General features: G+C 37.5%; 1 protein-coding gene across 1 annotated transcript in view; it reads left to right on the forward strand.

Moving 5' to 3' along the window:
- TBC1D1 (TBC1 domain family member 1) overlaps positions 1–18271 on the forward strand; it is a 94261-nt gene that overhangs the window by 48621 nt on the left and 27369 nt on the right. The window contains exons 4-14 of the mRNA XM_031064443.1: positions 2167–2256; positions 3266–3370; positions 4000–4132; positions 5511–5602; positions 7208–7318; positions 8016–8144; positions 9213–9299; positions 10390–10679; positions 11721–11849; positions 14233–14352; positions 15504–15574. Of these exons, the coding sequence (XP_030920303.1) occupies positions 2167–2256; positions 3266–3370; positions 4000–4132; positions 5511–5602; positions 7208–7318; positions 8016–8144; positions 9213–9299; positions 10390–10679; positions 11721–11849; positions 14233–14352; positions 15504–15574 (1357 nt within the window). The remainder of the gene's footprint in view (positions 1–2166; positions 2257–3265; positions 3371–3999; positions 4133–5510; positions 5603–7207; positions 7319–8015; positions 8145–9212; positions 9300–10389; positions 10680–11720; positions 11850–14232; positions 14353–15503; positions 15575–18271) is intronic.

Here is an 18271-nt window from a genome sequence, read left to right on the forward strand (position 1 = left end):
TAAAAAGTAGCATGCAGAAAATGTCGTAGTCAGCTATACCTGAATTAAAGCTTCTGTTTGGTTGTGGCAGGCTGACATCAAACAGTGAGTGCAGGAAGGTGGAGAGATGTTTCTTCCCTAGTAAAAAGAAAGCCATGTTCATCTTCTTCCCCTAAGCATGTATTTCACATAGAAAATACAGTACCCTTTGTAATAATAATGCCTAATTTTAAATAAATCATGACTCCATTATTGATTCATGCCACATATTTTAGAAATAGAGAGATTACAGTTGGGCTGGATAGGTCAAGATCCTCTTACTCCATTGAGTGCATTTTTAATTTATATTCAATAGATGCAGCAGTTCTCAAAGACACCTGCAGCTTCAGTCTGAATATAATGTCAGTCACCTGCTGGCAGCCACATTTCTGAATTGTGAGGCTTTGCTGATCTGGCTTTGTGTCTTGGGTTGCTTTTTGCCTGGGAAAATATTGTTTAGTATGCACAGCTGTATTCTTTTCCTATTCAGCTGAATATAAGGAAGTGAAGTAACTCTAGTTTGTGCCTTCAGTATCTACAGGCAGCAGGTGACAGCAGAGCTGAGTTTGTTTCTTGCAGCAGGTTCTGAGTCAGGGAATGCAGGCAGCATGGTTGGATCTCATCAGTTTGTGCGTGGCTACATATGGAATGCTTACAAGTAGCTTAGTATCCAGAGGAAAAAAATGGTTGGTGTATTCTCACTTAGTTACTTAGATTTTGCCCAGGACTGAAGCAAAGGTTGGTTGATGCATGAGGTGTGAAAAATATTCAGATTAATTATCTGGCAGCTCTCCTCACTTGATTCAAAGAGTCCTGGTTTTCATATCTTCTTCCTGAAGAACTGCTTTCCTAGCCAGTTTTTTAGGATTTGAGGGAGGAGGAGGGGGTATTTTTAGGTTTTTCTCCTGGCTGTATATTGAGGGAGCGGGGGAAGAGGTTCATTGGTCTGGGTTTTTTCCCTTTGTTCAGTTGCCTTCAAATGATCACTACTGCCCAAGGGCCAAATGTGAAAGACTTCTGTGGGACTGAGCAATGAGAAGGAGCCTCTTGCTGCAGGGAGGGGAAGACAGCAGCAATCAGGAGGCTGCTGAGTAGGTGTTGGAAGGAATAGCCCCATGAACAGAGGCAAGATCAGCCCCAGGGACAATTCAAGGAAACCAGCAGGCATCTGGGGAGAACCATTGTGACTGGTTGAAGTGAAAGAAGAGGTGGAAGGTGAATGCACAGGGCCATTTTTAGACATACAGAGGTGGCATTTCTGACTTGATCTATTCACACATGAGATTTGTCCCTTCCCACTTTCTTAAGAAAGTACAGTTACACTGGTGCTGCTGATGGTTTTGTGTGCATCTTTTGGGATTTGGAACTTTGATTTGATTGAAGCAGGTTTCTCCAAGTCTTACTCATGAGTGGATCCAAATTCCACCTGTCTTCCTAAAATCTGATATGGGACTTGTTTTTAGCATTCTCTGACATGCTATAAAATATGAGGAATTTAAATTTTTCTGTTACTATATTACAAAGATAGTAACAGAAGCTGAAAAAATGAAAACAGTAGTTTCACCATAAAAATGCCCTTTGCCCATCAATACTTAGCATCATCTTTTGACTGTACTAATGGCCTACAGATTAAATTACATTAGAAAATATACTCCAGTAAATTCATTTGTATAGTTTTTGAGTTAAGTGCTTTGAATTAAATGCTATGTGTGCCATAAATAAATAAATAAAACTCACAAAAATTATTAGGTAGACTACGGGAACAAGTACACACTTGGATTTAAATTTTAAACCAGTCTCATTAAGTAGCTTCTGTGACTGTGATACATTCCAAGACTGCAGAAAATAGGAAAAGGGAGTGTGAGTGTATTTCTATCCGTGCATAGTAGGTTACTATTGATACAATATTGCTCTCATCTCTTTAAAGATTATTTTCTTGTCTCATTAAATGTCAGTGCCATAATGTGCAGAGCTCTCAATGCCAAATCAGTGTTGTTTCAGTATTCTTTCTGGTAGTAATATGCTAATTGCTATAAATATACAGGTAGAAAAAAACTGGGATCTGTATTCAGGAGACGTTTTATAGTGGGACAAAAGGAAGTGTAATGTTACTTTCTAGCATCTTGCAATTTATTTTGCTCTTTTTAGATTGGCCAGTCTGAAGTTTACCTTATCAGTCCTGACACAAAAAAAGTCGCAATTGAGAAAAGCTTTAAAGAAATATCCTTTTGTTCTCAGGTAAGATTGTAGTGTATTCTTTTTATCTTTTTTTTTTTGTTTGTTTAAATATTCTCTACTTGTGAATGCTCATGTAATCCTCTCTTCTTGCACTCCACATGGTTTCTCTCAACAGCAGTTTCAGTGATTGCTATTGAAAAGCTGCTAATTAATCAGTAATTTTATAAGACCATCATTCTTCTTTCATGCTTTGCATTGTGATTCCTGAGATGAAGACTCACTCCTGTGTGCAGTAGATGAATAATATTAGCTAGAAGGAACACACTGGTCAGGAACACACTCTTGTTTGAGATTGCAGTGAGCATGATTCACAGTTGTGCAAGTCTTGGGATCTCTGAGCCATATTTTGCAAGCAGTGAGAATGAAAGGAGAAAAATTGTATGGAAGAGTTATCTGAAGAATACTTTAAAAATATGTTCTCTTCAAGAAAATAAGTTACATGTGTCTAAATGAGGACAGTCCTCTGCAATGCAGAGGTAGCATATGTGATACGCTGTGGGCACGTATGTGTTAGAGACTCCTCATTCACTCCTAATCCCTGTTCCTTGTGCCACAGAGTTTGCTTCTCTGTCCTTCTGCCTGAGTTTTTTTTTGTTTGTTTGTTTGTTTTGTAGGTTTTGTTTTCCATAAATTACTTTGTTTTTTAATTTGATGATAATAGCTTTCATCACTAAACATACAGACACATATTCTGAAAATTTCTGAGTAAAATACATTTTGGATAGAATTTATTAATCTCTGGGTCTGCTGTGTGGGTCATTTATACTTCATCCATTAAAAACAAAACAAAAAGTAAAACAATGTCTAACTTAATTGAAATTAAAGATTCATGAAGTATTAGGCTCTGTAACAGGACAGAATTTTAATGGCCAGATGTCTTTAATGTAGCTGTAACAGAGGTAAGTGACCAATATGTAATGCTATTTTGTTCTTTTCTTCCTGATAGAAATACAGGTACAAAACTTTGAAAGTAGGTATGACTGTTTCATTGCTGTTGTTTCTTTCGTAGGGAATTAGACATGTGGATCACTTTGGGTTCATCTGCAGAGAGTCTTCAGAAAATGGAGGCTTCCACTTTGTTTGCTATGTGTTTCAGTGTACAGATGAAGCGCTGGTAAGTGAAAGAAAAGAATAGTCAAATAAGCCAAATAAAATATTAGGCCCTAAATGTCTTCTATTGCTCTATGCTCTGTATTTTGCTGAATGTCCTCAAATTGTATTCCACTCAGAAATACAAGTATTTCAGAAATGTAACTAATATAGCAGTCTGCAAGAAACCTTTTCATTTGTTTTGAGGGCAGAAATTAAAATCCTCTTTAAAATCCACTAAATCTTCATTTCACAAACTAAGTTAGACCTTATGCTTCTTTTCTGGGGAGAGTTTTCTCTTAGGGCACCTGTTCTGAAAATCAGGACTACACTCCTGTGCTCTGAGTAAGACCAGTGCATCACAACTGCAGTAAGCTTTTTGATCACAGACAAGAAAGGGGTTTGAGATAGAGCGTAGGATCTTTCATTAGACCACAGTAATAAAATTGGGTGGACTGGAAGAGACTTGAGTTCATGGTGAGTTTTGTGTGCTTGTGTTTTTGTGCACAGAACCGACATATGAACAGCTTGGGTTTTTAGTCATAAGCACATTCCCAAGCAAGGGTCAGTATCATTCTAAAAGACCGTTGTGTTTGTGTTAAGGAAAACAGTGGAAGAATGAAATTCTGTTCTTCTACATGCTGTTCTTTTCAGGTTGATGAAATCATGATGACATTGAAACAGGCTTTCACTGTGGCTGCTGTGCAACAAACTTCCAAGGCACAGCCCCAGCTCTGTGAAGGGTGTCCTATGCAAAGTTTGCATAAACTCTGTGAAAAGATAGAAGGTGAGGTTTAAAGAATTTTCTGGTTACATATTTTTTGTGACAGTTTCATTGGGGGACAGTGTGTAAAATCCGAAGGAAATTAATGCTTAAAAAGAGCTTGGGACTTGGGGTAGAAAGTTGAGAGCCAGGTACTTTTATTTACAGGACTGTAGTATCAGGTTTTCTGTAAAGTAATAAGAATTTTCCAACAAGAGGTAAGCTCTTTTATTGTGTTTTAGTTGACCTTTTGAAAACTGTTTCCAAGTGTAAACATTAGCAAGTTGCAGCTTGTTTGGCTCCATTAGCCCTATAAATGCAGAAGCCTGTAGATGAGGAACCTCTGAAGGATGGATGCTGCAGTAGCTATGACCTGCTGTCCTGTTGAGTCCACTTAGAAACTGGCGTTATGCTATCACTAAGCAGGAACTGACCAGTATGCTTTTAATATGTGTGTTTGTCTGCTCCTTCATGGAAATGCAGAAATTAGAATTGTAGTTGTCACCCAGGAACAGATGTTCAAGTCATAAAAAATGTCACTGTTCGATTTTGTTCATTTAAGTGATGTTTGGGGTGAATAAAGGGCAGCAGCAGCTTGTCAGATCACGTGACAGTGGCTTATTGGACTAAAACCTGCCTAGTGCTAATTTGATGAAACTGGACAACTTCCAAAATTACTTTCACTCTATTTTGGCTTTCAGCTAGCTGTAATTTTTGGGAAGTTTCTTAAAGGCAAATGTCCCTTAGTGCCTTCAATCATGCCATCTTGTTAATTGTATCATCTGCTTCTGAAGGAGATATTCTATGATCAGAAACTGAAGTTGATGATTTGCTGTTTTTCCACAGAAAATAGAGGAAAGGAATTTAATCTAGGAAGAGAACAGAAAAAATAATCTGAATGAAAGGGTAGTCTGCTTTAGATTGTCAATAAATGTCTTCATCAAAAGGCAAAGTAAGAGCTTCACTAACAAGCAATAAATTTACTTGTTTTCAGAAGGGCCCACAACATAAAAATTGGAGAAAATGAAAGGGAATTCTGTTTATACCATAAACAATATCCAAGCAGCACTGCAGAAAACACCCACAAAACAGTCTGCTAAAATGCAGTAGATTGTAGGTTTATTTTATCTTGTGTGATAGTGGAGTCTTCAGCTAAGAGTATAATCCTGGTCTGTGCTCAGTAAATCTCCTCATTGCAGAGTTCATGTCCCTCATTTTAAAGACATGAGTTTAGTAGTAGCTTTAAATTAACCTAGAGTTCTTTCTAATGCCCTCTTATGAAATCATGGAATGGGTCAGCTCAAATAACTGAAAGCTTTGACTTCAATTGTCAGCATATTTATGTGATTGGTTAATTCTGAAAAATTTGACCCTCTAATTTGTTCATTTTTCCTCTTGGTAGGGTTGCCCCCTTCTAAGACTAAACTGGAACTACAAAAGCATCTAACCACACTAAATAACCAGGAACAGGCCTCTGTTTTTGAAGAGGTTCAGGTAAGCTTTGTTTCCTACAAGATTTTAAAGCAGCTGGTGTTTTTTGCTAACATCTTGTAAAACACAGAAGTCCTTTTCATTTTTTGTGAATCATTCATTTTTTTACATAATAGGCTGTTAGCCAGCTTGTGCTTTAATTTCAGTTGTTTTCTTAGAGCTGTTGAAAACTTAGTTTTTGATGTAAATTACTGTTTTACTAATTCTTCTTCCCCTAATACTCCTTGCTTTCCATGGAGATGTTGCCTTCTCACTGAGTAAAACTGAACACATTTTTTATGGGTGAAGACAATAACTTGTACTGTGAGGACATTCAAACTGTTACTTGGACCAAAACAAATTTCTGTAATATTCCCAGATGAGAAAATTTCATGCCTAAAGTTTATCCTAGATCTTAATTCTTGTCAAACTAACTAAAGAAGTTAAACTTTCTATCTTCTTAATTAAATGTATTTTAGGACAGAGGAAATCATAGCTGGATTGAAAATAGATGATGTGGATTTTAGGAAGTGTCACTGGGATTGAAACACTGTTGAAGATTAAGAAATGTCAGACTTTTTAAAAATTAATGTTTCCTTCCTCTCCTGAGTCATTTCAGTCTCTTTGTGTTTCCACATGGCAGTTTATCACTCAATACCAAATTTGGAAGTTACTCTGTGGAACCAATTCCATGAGCTGAGTAATTTCTTAGCATAGGGCAGCTAGCAGCACTGTTGCCTTTTAGTGTGCTGCACACAGTCTAAAGCTTCTTTCTAGTAGTCACAGGAAACTGTTAATTGCTTCTGGTGAGGGTCTGCAAACCATGAACTTGGAAAAGCTAGGGGTAAGGTACAAATCTCCTGCCCATCTTTCTCAGCTAACTTTTTCAGTTGGACAGCCTGGAATGTTGCATTCTTGCAGATCCATGTATTGTTACCATGATTCAGATTTTTAGGTAACTGTATTCCTGTGGTACTTTTATTACTCTGATGTGCTACCTTGGCATTAATTCATATTGTATCCTCTGCATTATATCAATAGGCTTAAGGCAGCATATGTTTTTCAAAAGTTAAGTTTCTGGGATTAAATTCTTTAATAAATTGTTTTAAAATCTTGTCTTACAATAATTGAGATCGAAATAAAATGCAGCATAGATAAACAGGTTCACCTTGTGCACTAATTTGTGAAAAACCTATATCATTTCCCAAAAAGTAAATGTTCAGTGTGAAGGATTTCTAGGACAAGTGTTGTGAATCCTATCTCTAGGACAGTACTCCGTGTGTGCTACTAACTCAGAACTACAGTGGTTCAGTTTTCTTTACATCAAAAGAAAATCAGCAAAAATATTTTTAAAGCCTTTATTTGCTTGTGGCAGTTCAATATCTGTGCAGTTGTCCTCTGTCTTAGGTGTAAATTCTGTCATGTATGAAGGAGGTCAAGTGTTTTTGTGGCTGTATTGGTGCTTTGCCTGGGACACTGGTGTCCTCTGGTGGACTGGAGCAGTAGCATTAACAGACTAAATTTGTTCCTACATTCATGATTTATTACAGTGACAAATGAAAAGTGTAAACATTTGCAAACTGTTACACAAATGTATAATTACTGTGCTTGTGGTGTTCTCAATTACAGAAATTAAGACCACGAAATGAACAAAAAGAGAATGAGCTGGTTATCTCTCTTTTGAGAAACATGTATGAAGAAAAACAGAAGGACCATGTTCATGTTGGAGAAGCAAAACAGGTAAGTAACAATTCAGTTTTAGTTCATGTAAGGAGAAGCCAGGAAAAAAAATTCCATTCAAATTTTATATCTTTCCAAAGGCAAATTTGCATCACTTGCAATTTGAAACTTCAGTGTGTAAGCAGTGGTGAATACTGGGTTTGCTTATGCTTCATAAACTATTGTTACGTGCCAAAACAGATATCTCAAATTCTGAGGTCCCTGCTACAGTCTGATTTCAGGCCTAGGAGATAGGGGTATAAAGAAGGTAGAGTACTAAATTGTTTATTTATTCTCTCTGCAAAGAAAATTCAATATATGTGAGAGAATGTATAATGGATTTGTGATTGCTCTCAGCTGATCTGTGGCATTTGCCATCTTGTTGTCACTGTTGAGTCAGTGTAATGACAACACGTTGGATTTGGTCATTGATAAAGCCTGTTACATTTACTCAGGACTGAAAGTCATTAAGTATTAAAATGTCAATTCTTCTGAAGCATGCTAGTTCACTCAACACATTTCCTGTAAGAGATTTCCTGTCCTTATTTTAGGATAGTTTGCTAAACTTCAGTACAAGTATCACTAGAGGAAAATGCATGACAAGCTGAGGACACCAGGAAAAAACTATTGATACAGTTTATGGAAGTCTTCAAACAGTTCACTGAGATTTTCTCCAGGCTGTTGAGTATTTTGCATTTCTGTTTGTAAACACTTGCAGGCTTCACAACCTCCTGCTGAGAATGCTGCAAATGAAGTGTCCAGCAGTGCTTCAAGATTCAGATTAGACATGCTAAAGAACAAAGCAAAAAGGTCTCTTACAGAATCTTTTGAAAGTATTTTATCACGTGTAAGTATCTTCATGTTTATTGTCTTTCAACATAATGTCATTGCTTTGTTTATTTGATAGAAAAGTCTTATTTGTTAGCATTCCAGGCCTTAGCCCAAAGGTTATTAAAGTCACAGTGACAAAATATTTGAGTATCTCCTCTTGTTACTTCCCAGACAGCATTTCTAGAATTCACCCCTATAGAATCATACTGGAGCTGTGCTCAGGATATGAAATATAATGTTAGGGTTGTTATATTAGCTGTAGTCCTGTTCTAATTTTTTTCAGTTTGTCCTAACTGGTATAAGCTGCCTATGTAAGCATAGCTGTAGACTGGTTGCATTTTCACTGGCATTGCTGTTTTGATGGAAACTCTTGATTTTGATCAGATCTGGAGCCAGAAGTTTTGGCTGAACTACAGAGATAGTCATTGTTGTGAATAATGACAACACTTTATATTTTACCTGGAATAAAACTTCAAAGAGAACATGAGCTTTAACTTCAGAACATTAAAAAATGATATGATGTAAGGTTAGGAAGATACAAGTTCCATAATTGTGTTAGCACATCAGAATTCATTAGATATTTTTCTTAGTTACACAGCAACATTACTCAAACAAATTATATAAAAATACTGTTCACAGATTCTACAGAAATATTTATGCTTTCTGATTTGGAGGCACTGAATGGTAATACCAGATATTATGTTTTCCTGTGTATTAAATTTATATGGGTTTAGTCCTTTGTACAAGACATCCTTTTAATTTTTCTGCATCTTGGTAAGTACCTAATGCAGAAGGTACTTTAACATTAGTTCTAGTACATGTGAAATATGTGATAATGTACGTATCATGGAAAGCACATCATTGCCCATGAGAATTCCTTAATTCTACAGGATCCTTCACATTGACAGAGACTATCCTGAATGAAGCTTCTGTTTCCCATAGGGAAAAAGGGTATTTTAGGCATTTCAGGAAATGAAATATGATGCTATCTGTGAAAGTTACAGATCTCAACTGTGCTACGTAAATCTCTTTGGTGTGCCCTATATATCGTAATCTTAACTGCTGATGTGCTTTATTGCTACAGGGCAGTAAAGCCAGAGGTCCACTGGACAGGTCTGGTTCTGTGGATCTGGACACCTCTATGTCCGGTACCTTAAGCAGCACAAATAAAGTAAGTAAAGCCTGTGATAATTGTACATATTTAGATACTTCAAAAAATATTCCCTAAAACAACTAAGCAAGTATGAAATATGGTCAGATGTGAAATGCTTCAAGTTGCTTTCAAGCTTTTCATTCTATTCCCTGTGTTATAAACCAGAGAAGTGCTATTGAATTAGAATTGCCTTGTACTGTATATAACATATATTTTGTATGAATATGTGAGTATATGTGAAATAAAACATTATATAACATCATCTGAATTTTACAAGTGTGCAGCAAAACAAGTCCTATAATGACCATGCTGCTGATCCTAATCTGACTGGTTTTAGTCCTGAAAGTTCATACCATGAATGCAGGACTGTATTGAAAGAAACTTAAAACTAAAACAGAAGGTAGAGTAATTTCCCTGTTTGTGTGGTTAGAAAACTTTTAGTCTATATAAAATAATACAAACGAACAGCATGGAAGAAGCCAGTCTTCTTCCCTGCAGGCAGCATAGCACTCTACAGGCTTGGATATACAGCTATTGATTCTGCTGTAAATGCCTGCTCACCTGCAGACTCCTGACGCCATGTAAACAAGAGTCTGCTCTTTCAGCGTATGTTTTTGAAAGAATGGCTGATTCTGCAGGAAACATACAAGGGGAGGAATAAAGAAAATGCATAGCTTGGGTTTGAAACAGGCACCTAGTCATAGGCTTAAGTTCTTTGTGTGAATCTGCAGGTAGGCAAGAGGAATATTATATGGTTAGATTGGGTTGCTAAAGATACAGCATTCTGCAATGCCACCCTTTTCACTGTTAGCCAAATGTCACTATTTTGTTCTGACCCTATTTCTTTTGAGTTGTATTCAACATGGTATAAAATACAATTACTCTCAAAAGTACTCAAAATTTTCTCTGCAAAATAAAAACTCTGCTTTGTTGGCCAAAGTGATGAATAAGAAGGACATAGAACATCAAAGGTCTTTCTTTGATCTAGCTTGATAAAAATGTGTGTTTGAAGCAGATGTCTGTGGGATGTGAACAATGACATGGTACTGAAATCTCAAAGATGGACTCTAAGCCATTCTATTGATAACCTTATTTCTTCCACTGCTAGGAGCCACCATTGTGTGAAAAGGAGAAAGACAGACTTCCTACACTTCCTGCAGAAGATGCTGTCAAGACCAGTGGATCACTGGATGATCTCTGCAGCAGCACAGAGGATTTCTCTCTGGAGCAGTCTGCTCCATTGCCCCAGCAGAGCTTTCGGAGGCGAGCAAACACACTCAGTCATTTACCAACAGAGAGCCAGGAGTCTCTGGGGCCTGTCGAATCATCACCATCTGTTCCTCAGAGGAAACTTATGAGGTATCACTCAGTGAGCACAGAGACTCCTCACAAAAGAAAGTAAGCCTTATTAAAAGCAGGCTATGATTTTGTTTGTTGAGGGCATATTTGGGGATGATAATTGCATACCAGGTATGTCCTCTTAATGGATAAGAGATGCAGTGTGTCACTCCTTGGAGGTTTGTAGATATTCTTTTTAAAAGCACCTTTAGCCCTCTGTGCTTCATAGGGGAAAGAAGACATGAGATGTGCAGTTCTACGGTATATATGTCACAAACTACTTGATTCAGTTATATTTGTCCAAGCAACCATTTTTGTTGTTTTGATCTCTGAGCAGTATAAATAAATACTACTTCTTGTTTTCTATTTACAGAGAAAAATCCAGTAGCTTCTGTGATCCTGAAAACCTTACTAGATGGTGATTTCATATGTAGCTTTGAAATAGCACACAAAAGTGACTTAAAGTGCCTAGTTATTGCTAGAGGTGGGGCTCCTGTCTAGCTTTTCAATGAGCCTACCTAGATTTTACTGACAAAAACAAACTACTACTTGCTTTAATATGAAGATATTCTTCAAGCTGTCCTCCTTCAAAGGCCTGCCTCTGCATCTCTAGTCCCCTCTTAACTTTATGGCAGTTTTCTCCCTCCCTTCTATCTGGTGTTTTCCAATTACTGTTGAAATACTTCTGTATTTCACTTTTCATTCATTGGAACTCTTGATCATATGCCTGACTTTGTCATTGAAATCAAGGGGAAGCACATATAAGGAAAAAGAAATGGGGGTGTTAGTGTCATTTTTTGGTGAGTTATAATTGGTCATATTCTGAAATGCCTTGCTGAAGCCTGTAAACAGGAATTTGGGACTTTGCTTATTGGGTTAAGAAAAAGTTCATGTTCTTACAGTTGCTGCATTAACTGCGAAAAACATAGGAAATGTCTCATTTCTATATGCCAGCTCCCTTTCAAAGATTAGAGAAGGGATTTCATTTTTTTTTCCTCCTTTCCTTTCTTTCTGTGTTGTTCTCTGTGCTACCTCAACTCCATCGCTGTGGTTGGAATCCGCACTATATGGTGTGAACGAATCTGTCGGCAAATCTAAAAGTTCTTCTGGTCAACTTGCACGTTCTCCTACTCTAGCTCGTCTTAATCCCTCAGCCTCTTCGCCCAACTTTCTAAAATATCTAAGGCATAATTCAAGTGGAGAACCAAGTGGCCATTTTGCACAAAAAAGGTGAGCTAGTACCTGCAAATAGTTTGGGATAGGGTTTGTTTTCCTATGTCGTAAATATGAAACTCTGTAGCACAAATAATTAAAGCAATTCGGTATAGACCAAAGGTGGTAGATTGTTATGGGAGAGGGAACTCTTTAACTGCTCCACCACTGAATGCAGAGCTGGTACTTACATAATTTGTTGTTTTAACCAATCAAATTCTTTCAGGCACTGGCTCTTTCTTTAGAACTAGTTGTTCCAAAGCAATTTGTTGTTATGCAGCAGACAGCAGCACTCCTTAAATTGTGTGAGGGATAAGTTGCCAAGAACCTGAGAGCTCACTCTGTCCTGCCTGAAGCATTTGGTTCTGTCCTTTGTTATGGTAACACAAAAACATACTACTGTTCTTTTGTGCCTGACATTAAAGGCAAGTTGACCAAGTAGTTACATGGGGCAAGAAGCATCAGGAATATGGAGAGCTGGTAGGAAAAAAACCCACCACATACAACCCCACCACCATCCCCACTCCTCACAAGACAAAACCCCAAGAACAAACAAACAAAAACCCCAACCCATCAACTCACGATTTTTCTTGGTTACTTGCAGCAGTATCAAGTTGTACTTTTCCATGCCTTCTTTCTTAGAATTAAAATATGGAGAGAGCATTGAAGAAAAGGACGTTAACACTTGTTTCCCTGAGAACTTGAAACTGAGTGGCTCCCTAAAAATCATAAACTGTGAAACTCTTTCTTAAACTCTTGAGCTAAAACAGCATATTTCAGCTCAAAAGCCTAATGAGACCAAATGTCCTCAGAAGCATTGTCAACAGTCACTGGCCATTGGCAAGCAATTTTTATTGCTGTTGCTGGTTATTTTTTGGTTTTGTTCTCTTGTGTGAAAGTTTCCTATTTCCCCAAGATGCTGATTTTTCTAAACCTAAGAAAATATTCAACTGAGGATGGTGCTTCACCAGTTTCTTCAGTTGCACTTGCTGAGTACTAACTAGAATCTTTTAATTCAGCTTTACCTCAGAAGTATGACGTAGCTCAAGGCAGGAATTGTGAGCCTGCAGAATCCTGTTTATCTTCAATTTAATAAGACTTACTTGAATCCTGAAGGTTAAATTCTCAAAGCAGTTTTTTCCCAAGTGATTCAGTAATGATTCTGTACACACAGTTGCAATTTCTCCTTTCCTTTCCCTGTCTCTTAAGGGTATGCCATACTGAACATCTAAGCAGCAAGACTGAAAATGGAAATTGATAGGGATGTCAAATGGGTTAATAAGTTTAAATCAATACAGTCAAGCTTCCCAACTCTGTAAGTGAAATTACCATGTAATTGTAATGGATTTACAATGTAATTGTAAGTGAGCCCTGTTTGCAGGGCACACCATCCTACAGCCTTATTTCTTTATCTCAATACCAGCTACTAAAGAACCTGCTTCACTTCATGCTAGTGATCATCCCAGAGTATTCTGCCCTCCCCCACCCCCTTCCATTCACATCTTCAGGAAACAGTGCTAAATGCCATCCAAATAGAACATTATGGTTTATCAGAAACAATTATTTCTCAAACTTGCTTTTTCAGGAGTAAATTCTCCTACTCATGTGATTTTGTGTACTTGTCTCAAAAAAGGTCTTCTAGTATTGTCAGCCAAGTAATTTTCTATATTTTCACTCCATGCAAAAATTTTTCATTATCTGAGTTGTTCTTACTTCATTTTATTGACCTTCTTCTGAGTATGTTTCAGACTTGTTATTTTAAAAGACAATTAAATAATTACTTTAAATGGAAAGAATTTCTGTTAAAACACTTATGTTGACCAGAAGACTGCTGATGAAATTTGATTAGCGCTCCTGTCTGTTGCATAAATAGAGCCACAATCATAAATGATCAGTCAGAAGGCGTAGCTTTTAACTTTAAAGTTCCAGGTTTGTCTGAATAAAGCCCTGTCAATGCTTTACAAAATAGTTTTTGCCAAAGTCTTATTTTTCATTTGCCAGCACAGTGATTATCAGTGTCAACTTTTCCTGACCTTTTCCCCCAAACTTAGTCAGTCATTGAAACTCATATTTAAGAAAATGTAATAAAGTTTTCATTCCTTCTTATTAGATTAGAGGAATTTGTTTGAAACATGCACTAAAAATTTTGTGATATAGCAAAAAATAATAACTTTACTGGAAGTATATTTGTATACATTGGAACATTTTAGTTTGCCCAAACAGATATGTATCTCAAAGTAGGGCTTTGTTAGCAGTTTTAGTTCTGACTTTGGTTTCCTTGATATTCAGGCCTTCAGGACTGAGCTGCCTTTTGTTTGAAACTTAGGAATGTGTATTATTTTTATTCTGTGGATTTATGCTTCTTTATTCTAAACTGTACTTCTCCCAACTGTACTCTCAGCATCTCCTACCGTACTGCCTTAAGGAAAAAGCTTCATTCTTCCTCTTCTGTGCCAAATTTCTTAAAATTTCTGGCTCCTGTAGATGAAAATAACACCTCTGACTTTAGGAGCACAACAAGGTAGGGTTCTCTCTTAAAGCCTAGAGGTAAAACTGTATTTTCAAAGATTTCTTTTTCTGAAATATTTCAAATGCTTCTTGCACTTGCAAAACCTGATTTGTGCAATGGTTCACCTGTGTGTATTCTGCATGTAATTGCTGTCAAAAGAATTAAGCTGTCCCAGACTACTCTTCCATTAGGATTGCAGATTTTAGTCATTTTTGATGTTGCAATGGTCATACAACTTCCATCTATGTATTTCTGTGATTATTCCTGACATAGGAGAGTTTTCACTTAAGAGATTATATGATTCATCCTAAGCAATGTCAGTGTCCTCAAGTTGGAAGGAGAGGATGACCTGGAAAATGCTCCTGCCTGTTGCTGCCAGAGCTATCTGGATTTCATTATCCCTTTCAGCTTCTACAAAGGCTCATGTAATCATTTAGCTAATAGCTGGAATAAAGCAATGAATAGTTTAGAGTTCTAACAGATCAAAGTTATTAGTGGGATTTTTAATAGGAAGACAGCATTGTTCCTCACTATTTCATTTTCTATTCTGAGTAAAAACCTCTGTATGGCATGTGTGGATGACATCAAAGGAGTAATATCCAAGGTTCTCGGATTTTGTTCCCAAGTTTGTTGCATATTTCCGAGGCTAACAGAAAGGTTTAAAGTTTTTCTCCCAGTCTGTGTTGGGAGGAGATATACTGCATACCCACTGCACAAAAGGTTGGAAGTTCAGTTGGTGTTTATAAAGCTCCTTGATGAGTACTGATAAAAGGCATCAGCAAGTTTGTGTCTCCTATGAATAATTGCTAGGTTTTGTGGATGGCATGTAAATAGTGTGATGGTAAAGCTCCATTATTGTGTATGTATCTTTAATACATTCTGATTAATATACTGCTGCAAAGAAAACTGAAAATTAATTAAAACTGGAAAGAGTAGACTGTACAGAGCTGCCAGTCCCTGTCTGTGAACCCCAGTGCTGTTTGCAGCCATGTGTAAGCCTCTGCCACAAAACAAATTTCACCTTCCTGACACTGCGAGCTTGGCCCTGCATGTGCACAGCACACTGCACCCCCAAGGCAGTGCCCAGGTGTTCCCTAAGGCTGTGTGGCTGTTCCTGGCAGCCCAGGTGATCTCACACACTGTTCTGTGCTCTGCCCTTTCAGTGATTACGAGTCCAAGCACGGCCAGCAGGCCCTGGATGCCGACAGCTGTGACTCTCCCAGCAGATATGATGGTAAAGCCTGGGTTTGCTTCTGTGAGCTTTTTGGTGTATGTAGTGTTTGAAGTGTGAACCAAGGGGATCTGTTTGCCTGGTGTTCTGTTTGTACTGTCATTGCAGTTTGCCACCTGATTTTTGGTATATACTCAACTGGTTGGCTGTTGAGTTTTTACATTTCAGCTTCACATGTCAATTGTTCCTCTTGTCTCATGTTAACTAGCCAGAGAAGAAATTATTTTTATGTGTACTATTTTAATGAGTTCTGGGGAAAAAAATGCATGACCAGGTATTGTGCTGAAGAAAAGAGGATGCTTCTATTTCATCTTTCTGTGTTGGCGTATAGAACTACAGACTAGAAAAATCCAGGTGTACCAGCAGGAATTACATTTATTTTATGATCTCATTTGAGTTCTGTGGTGCATGCTTTGTCCTCATGTATGCTGCCCTAGTCTGTGACATTTGCCACTTCAGTCATAATTATCCACTGTTCCCATAATTATTTTGTGAAATTTTGTAGAGCTGAAGAACCACCGACTAGAGGAAAACCACTGTGCATAAGCATGCATGTGCATTATTTTGTGCATTCATTTTCTGTAAGCCAGATAGTACAGGACATGCTGGGGCCAAGAATCCCTGAGAAAATCCTCTGGCTCACTAAAGTTTGAATTTCACAGCATGAGCTTTGAAAGCTATAACTTCTGACTTACTTCTAAGGCCATTGTATGAAAAATAAGAAAAAGTGTAAGGAAACAGAAAGGAGCAGTATCTTATAGTAAATGTAGTAAACAGTAACTATCTTAAAGTCACTTTGATGGCTTTCTTGCATCTTAAACTGAGATCTTGATCAACTGGAGTAGGCACATAACAGAAGTGTTTCTATCATTTATGCACTGCTTGCAATGTAATTTGATTGACAGTGAGGTAAGCTGCGTATATGGGCACAGATGCCTCTAAAATTTAGTATACTTCAATGTGAAATGATTTCAGGAGCATGTTGTGTGAACATAGATGTGAAATGCTCTGTTGTACTTGAAGGCATGTTATATGAAGGGTTGTTATATGAAACTTCTATTTTTACAAGTGTGATGTCTCTACTTTGTGACTGGAAATAGTCTTACTTGTTTTTGAAAGCCACAAAACCTTCCCCTATTAAATAGGAAAATAAAATCCACCTAAATTGCCTACCCAAGCATTTCCTCTGAGACATAATAGCTGCAAGATACAATCTTAACAACCTACAGCTGGGTAAGCAGAATAGTTTGGGAAACAAGTGCGGCCAAAATGGAAAACAGGATGTGCTATTAATAGGAGCAGCAATTTAAAATATTTGGCCTTTTTTCTTCATTCATTTTCTTTTTTGTTTCACTGTACATACTCAGTTTATCAACAGAAGAAAACTCAGTGTCAGGGGGTTTTTTAAATTATTTAAAGCAAATACTGGGTTTTTCTATTTGGACTTTTATGCATCTCCTGGAACATTTCTGGCAGTGAAGAATACTCACTTGTTATCAGTCTCTGTAGCCTTAAAGGGAGATGCTGTACAGCTGGTCCTACATTGGACTCACCACCACAGTTAACTAAGAAGCCCCTCTAGTTCCAAAGTAAAAGTAATTACCTGTCATTCATCATCTTGTTTTTCTTTCATATTCTGGTTTTTTTAAGTCTTTCTCACTCTTTTTAGACTGATTTCCTTTAATTTGTACAAACAGCTGATATATCACCAAAAGATCAATTTCAGCCAGACTGGACAGAGGGCAAAGAAGGTTTTAAAGATAACATGCTTTGTCATGTTCTGCAAAAGTAAGCATGACGGGAGGGAATTAAGGGAACATCTGTGATTTATGAGTTCCTCTTTATAGACACAGACTTCACTGACCAGTTTCTCCCTTGAGGTGCCATGGTCAACAGCCTGCTACAGAGTAATCTGCCGGAGAGAAGTAAGGAAAGAAACTGGGAGAGGGGTGTGTTTAAAAGCTTTTAAGTCGCTCAGCCAAGAGACCCAGATCTCTGTGACTCAGAGATGATACAGTTTTTCAAGTTTAACCTAGGCTGCTTTACTAAACTTGGTGTTGAAGGTGAAATCCACCAAGCTGCCTGAACTGTGCATTGCTTTGACCACGTGTGGGCAGGCGTTGTCAACAAAATGAAAGTGCTCTGTGACTGTAACTTCTCTGAGTTGTAATGAGTAAATTGCACATAAGAATGTGTAAGTTGTCGCAAGAACTAGAGACAGCTTTAAGCTTTATATTCGCAGAAAAACCTAGGCTCTGACTTTTGTGCGTTTTTTTGTATAGACAGGTGGTGAGCTGAATCTCAGTGCATCATGTTCATTGCTGCTCTCTGTGTGGTTAACAAAGCAGGATATGAAGGTGTATTTACTAAAAGTTTAAAAAAAAAGAAACCCTAGAGAACTGGTACATAGCTTTTGCTGAAATTTTGATCTTACACATTCGAGGTACTGAACTTGATAAAAGTCTGATATCCTGAGTTTCCACTTGAAGCTTGAACAGCTTAAACAGCACTGAGTCCCACTGTCTTGCACTTCTGAATCTTTTAATCCTCTAGTGCTCATAAATAGTTTTAGCTAAAACTTCATCTTCTGTAGCTCAGGTGGAACAAAATGGTTGCTGGCTGTGCTTTGGGGGTTGCATCACGAATTACCAGGCATAGAGCACAGTTTGTTTTGCAGTCACCATTATTTAAAAGGAAGGA

The sequence above is a fragment of the Geospiza fortis genome, unplaced genomic scaffold (genome assembly GCF_000277835.1).
Source record: "Geospiza fortis unplaced genomic scaffold, GeoFor_1.0 scaffold40, whole genome shotgun sequence".
Classification (NCBI taxonomy): domain Eukaryota; kingdom Metazoa; phylum Chordata; class Aves; order Passeriformes; family Thraupidae; genus Geospiza; species Geospiza fortis.